The following is a 5,960-nucleotide window of genomic DNA, read 5'->3' as shown; positions in this document are numbered from 1 at the left end:
CAGCTTTGTCACGTACTGGCCGAACTGACCGTGTGTGTACGACCGACACCTACTGATGCACAAGGCGCCCTCTGCTGGTCAAAGGAAATAGAGCTTTTACAACACTCAAGAAGAACAGAACGGAAAGGTTGAGTAATGGCCACTCTGCAGTCAGCACCATGAGGAAAATCCGATGCGCGTTTGATCTGGTTCGGGCTTAATAGCGTGCCAAGTGCGCACGGAGTGCGCTCAAAGTTCCCTGCTACCGGACACACGTAAAAATCACCTGATATATATTGAATGAAGTTTGAATATTTTGAATGAAAGCTGATATATATTGAATGAAAGCTGATATATATTGAATGAAAGCTGATATATTTGGAATGAAAGCTGATATATTTGGAATGAAAGCTGATATATATTGAATGAAAGCTGATATATATTGAATGACGTTTGAATATTTTGAATGAAAGCTGATATATATGGAATGAAAGCTGATATATATGGAATGAAAGCTGATATATATTGAATGAAAGCTGATATATATGGAATGAAAGCTGATATATATTGAATGAAAGCTGATATATATGGAATGAAAGCTGATATATATTGAATGAAGTTTGAATATTTTTAATGAAAGCTGATATATTTGGAATGAAAGCTGATATATATGGAATGAAAGCTGATATATATTGAATGAAAGCTGATATATATGGAATGAAAGCTGATATATATTGAATGAAAGCTGATATATTTGGAATGAAAGCTGATATATATGGAATGAAAGCTGATATATATTGAATGAAAGCTGATATATATTGAATGAAGTTTGAATATTTTGAATGAAAGCTGATATATATGGAACGAAAGCTGATATATATGGAATGAAAGCTGATATATATGGAATGAAAGCTGATATATATGGAATGAAAGCTGATATATATGGAATGAAAGCTGATATATATTGAATGAAAGCTGATATATACTGAATGAAGTTTGAATATTTTGAATGAAAGCTGATATATATTGAATGAAGTTTGAATATTTTGAATGAAAGCTGATATATATTGAATGAAGTTTGAATATTTTGAATGAAAGCTGATATATATGGAATGAAAGCTGATATATATTGAATGAAGTTTGAATATTTTGAATGAAAGCTGATGTATATGGAATGAAAGCTGATATATATTGAATAAAGTTTGAATATTTTGAATGAAAGCTGATATATATTGAATGAAGTTTGAATATTTTGAATGAAAGCTGATATATATGGAATGAAAGCTGATATATATTGAATGAAGTTTGAATATTTTGAATGAAAGCTGATATATATTGAATGAAGTTTGAATATTTTGAATGAAAGCTGATATATATGGAATGAAGTTTGAATATTTTGAATGAAAGCTGATATATATGGAATGAAGTTTGAATATTTTGAATGAAAGCTGATATATATTGAATGAAGTTTGAATATTTTGAATGAAAGCTGATATATATTGAATGAAGTTTGAATATATGGATTGAAAGTGTATATATATTGAATGAATTTCAGACATTCAATCCATATATTCAGACTTTCATAATATATATATAATAATTTCCTAAACGGCATGCCATAAATATATATATATATATATATATATACACACACACACACATATATATATACATATATATATATATATATATATATATATGTATGTATGTATGTATGTATGTATGTATATGTATATGTGTGTGTATATATATATATATGTATATATGTATATATATATATATATATATATATATATATATATATATACATATATACATATATATATATATATATATATATATATATATATATATATATATAACATAAGTTGCATAAATAAAACAGTAAAATAATGAAAAGAATACATATAGAGAGCAGCTTCTGGTAACAGTTACAACGTTAAGAAGTGCAACACATACTGTGTTATGTGTCCTATAGGTAATACTGCAGAATGTGTATCTACTTCTGTTTATTTACTTTTACATGCGTCATTGGACTGATTAGTTTTGTCCGAAGCTGAAATGTTTTCACCACGTCCATCTTCATGTATAGTCTGCGATCAATTAGAGCCCTGAATTTGAATCAGTTTATCAGTGTCAGCCTCATGTTTTTGGCGTCTTTAAACAATAAGTGTTACTTGACGCATTATTTGGTCTTTTGTTTTCTAGTTCAGTGGCTGAGGTTTGATGGTATGTCTGTATTTACACTAAAGTATAAGGCATTTTTATAAACTGATATTTCCCGATGAATTTTGTCCATGATATATAATTAAAAAAAAAAAAAAATCATGTGTCCACAGCTGGGGCGGATGTTGTGCAGAACTGAAGATGATAATTCTATTTTTAGAGTCAAGGAGGTTTATAAGATGATGTACATTTTTGATTTGTTTATTTATTTTTTCTGTCTTAAAATGTACAATAAGATTTAAAATAAAGGTTTTACATCCACCTATATCATTCGTCCATGGATTACAATAAAATGGATTTGATTTTAATGATATACAACATTTTCCTTTAAAACAAACAAACAAACAAAAAAACAAACACATTAATCAGAAATAATTGAATATATACCTGCACAGTTGTTACAGATTCAGAAAATACTACATACTCAGGATTCAGAAAGATCATGTCTATACAGATTAAATGTACAGTAGAAAACCCACTAAACGCTGATGGGTGAGATGTTTCAGACGACTCTGTGTCCTCTTATGTGTTTTGCTGGTTTTCATAAGTGACGTCAGGGTCGGCGGAGGCTGCAGAAGCCTCCACAACACGGTAAGACATGACCACTTCATTTTGACTGATCTGTGTCGTATTCCCTGAGGAAACATGAAAAGGAGAAACAGAGTCAACCTGAGGTTTTATCGATAATCATCTTTTTAGTTCTAGTTTGTTATACATGTGTCCTCACGTTTCCTTTTCATCCACTGGGTGAGAACACAAGCAGTCAATGAAAGGCCTGTTAAACCCACACACACAATGATGAGTCTGATAAAAAAAACAGGATCTGCAACAAAGGAACATAAAAAACCCATCAAGGTTTTAAAAATGAGCTCAAATAACTGGTGGTCTACTTTGTCAATGTCCATGTTTTGGTGTACAGCCTTCATCACCTGTGCAGCAGAGCTCATATTCTTAAGCACTTCTGTGTTGGTGTTTGTCATAGACTGTTAGAGGAAGTGTTTAGGCGAGAATGTGAGAAAAACTACAGCTGAACTCTGAGGTTTGAGCCTCTGTCAAATGAGAACCATCTCTTTTCTGAGCAGTGGTGCACATTGCAGCAGAAAATCTTAGAAAGACGTGCTCTATATGTGAATGAACTGACTGAAAAAGCTATTATCACTGTGATTCACAGCCACATGTCAGTCTGATGTTTACACTGAAACGTACATATGACATTAAACTCAAGACGTGGGATAGAAATGTATTATATTAATGAGATGATTAACGATGAATAGGTGTCTCAAAGAGTGAGATGTTAAAGAAACAGTGATGTTTATGTTTGTTTTAGCTTATGTTGTTGTAGATGCTGTTGTGGTTGGTTTAGTTTCATCTTCACCTGCACAAATATAAGAAAAACTAATCAATGGACAATAACTTAGACCAATATTTGTGTGAGTATTTGTTGCATAAAGCGATGTTAGACAGATTATCAGTACACCGTAGTTAACACATTCAGAACTCACAAAGAATGAGGGTAAAAACAGAAGCACAACTGTGAAACCGCACAGACATGACAAACTACTGTGGTGAACTACTTCAGAAGTCACAAAAACTATTCTAATCATATGGAGTCTTTTTTTTGTTTGTTTTTTTGTCTGTTTGTTCCCTAAATATGAGGAGAATTTCTGAGCAGTGGTGCATGTTACAGAAGAAAAACTGTCTGTCTGACGTTTACAGACTGAAACGTAGATATGACAGAAAACTAAACAATCGTCATAGAAACAGATTATATCAGTTGGATTAAAGAGGTGAGAAGGAATGACCTTAACCCATAAAGACCCAAACAGCCGCTGGCGACCTAAAGCATCTATTGATCTAAAATGTTTAATACCTGCTGATCCATGAATCTTATCAATACATGTAAATAAAATGTTTAAAATGCAGTTTCTCAGCTTTTCAGCAGCATCACATGTGTCTTTTTTGAATGTTTAGAGGCTCCATAGTGAACGTGGAAATATGGTCATCTTCTACAACATTGATTCACCAGTACAAACAGCAAAGTAAAAGTCCGTTTTTCTTCAGTTTTCTTTGTTTCTGATAAAAGTAACCCTCATTTTTAATTTGAACTTTTATGAACATATCCATGATCAGTAAATGAAATACAGGAAAATACATGGTTTTTACTGAAAAAATGCAAAATACAGAGAATAATATTATAATGAATGGACATAAATCACTTGAGAAAGGTTAAAGATATAGAAAAAAATCATTTGGGAACTGACACAAAAACAGCACCAGGTGAGTGAGATGTTGAAGAAACCGTGATCTTTATGTCTGTTTTACCTGCTGTTGTGGTAGGTGCTGCTGCAGTTGGCTTAGTTTCATCTTCACCTGCACAAATACAATAAAAATGGATCCATGTGCAATAACTTAAACCAATATTTGTGTATTTCTTGATTTAAATGATGTTAAACAGATGACTGTATTCTTACCTGTTTTCTGAACTGCAGATTTAAAGGGAAAGCGATGCACTTTTTTACTGTCTGCATCTGTCACTTCACACTCCAGCAACTCATAATTCATTGGTTTATTATCCAAGGCCACAGAGGCCAAACAGATGTATGATAACTCTGAAACTTTAGTCACACTGTTCATTACTTCACCATCATACAGCCACTTCACTGTGTGTTCACATTTTTTACGCCCCCACACAGCGCAGATGAACTGCACATTACTGTCGTTCCTTTCAGTCACTGTGGAAGATGGAGATATTTTGTAAGAAACACAAAAAGAACAGAATGCAATTTTATCCTTGTAATACTAACTGTTTTGATGTGTTAGTATTTTTGTTTACATCGACAAACTGAGCTGAAAATACTCACTGGTCACAACAGACAGATGAACCTCATCATCATCATCATTCTCATCGTGTTTTTTTGATTCATCACTCTGTTTACAGTAATAGTGACCTGCATTCAACACTGTGACTTTGTTTATAAGCAGGGAACAGTTTGCTGTAATACTCAGTCTGTGTGATTGATTCAAAACAGATTCTTGAACTGTTCCATCTTTAATTAGCTCCACTGCTGATTTGCTTTCTGCAGCTTTGAAAGTCCATGTAGTCTTCTCACATTCATGTTGACCACTGATCACATTCATACAAGGCAAAGTGGCATCATTTTCATTCTGGATGAAGACACTGATGTTATCTCCATGAATTACTGTTGAGAAATAAAACAGAAAATCAAATTTAAGTGTAGATTTAATGTTGTTTTCTGTCCACTAACCTCAATAAAATGTTGAGCAATGATACAAACGACAAATAAAAAGATTAGTTTGATTTTTGTTATTACCTGTAAATTGGAGAAAAATCATACAAAGTAAAATCCACATAAATTCCCCCATCGTTTGTCTCCGTCTTTGACTTGTTCTCACACTCTATGATCTAATGATTCAGTCAGGAAAAGACATTTCTACTTCCTTTTTCTTCAACGTACCTCCCCCTCCTCTCTGTGACTTCAGTCTTTTAGAATTTAGAGAGAAGATACTGTAAGAACCAAACTCTGTCATTATAAGCCACATCCTTAGACACGCAAACACTGAATATATAAAAGAAAAACCATCAGAACACTTACCTTTTCTTTTAGATATTAGATGATTTATATATAGATACGTCTTCCTTGACACAATGGGACTTTTGAAGCCCTTCCACCACAATCAAAAATAAAGCAACAGCTCAGTCAGAGATGCTTAAATGCAGATTATTTTTCATTTGT

The 5,960-nt window shown here is 32.5% G+C and overlaps 1 protein-coding gene across 2 annotated transcripts; it reads right to left on the bottom strand.

Moving 5' to 3' along the window:
* Positions 1-2,401: 2,401 nt before the first annotated feature.
* Positions 2,402-5,653, bottom strand: LOC115415373 (uncharacterized). 2 transcript variants are annotated; one of them, XM_030128923.1, is made up of 6 exons: positions 5,538-5,653; positions 5,067-5,405; positions 4,677-4,937; positions 4,528-4,575; positions 2,933-3,028; positions 2,402-2,840 (listed from the first exon to the last, which is right to left on the bottom strand). In XM_030128923.1, exons 1-6 carry the CDS (start codon positions 5,587-5,589, stop codon positions 2,728-2,730), a joined length of 909 nt encoding a protein of 302 aa, XP_029984783.1. In that variant the 5' UTR covers positions 5,590-5,653; the 3' UTR covers positions 2,402-2,727. The 2 variants fall into 2 exon arrangements, with proteins under 2 accessions (XP_029984783.1, XP_029984784.1); XM_030128924.1 differs by lacking the exon at positions 2,933-3,028.
* Between the last annotated feature and the right edge of the window lie 307 nt (positions 5,654-5,960).

The sequence above is a fragment of the Sphaeramia orbicularis genome, chromosome 24 (genome assembly GCF_902148855.1).
Source record: "Sphaeramia orbicularis chromosome 24, fSphaOr1.1, whole genome shotgun sequence".
In the NCBI taxonomy this organism is placed as follows: domain Eukaryota; kingdom Metazoa; phylum Chordata; class Actinopteri; order Kurtiformes; family Apogonidae; genus Sphaeramia; species Sphaeramia orbicularis.
The sequence above is the reverse complement of the archived record's forward strand: the minus strand, read 5'-3'. Positions and strand labels throughout refer to the sequence as shown.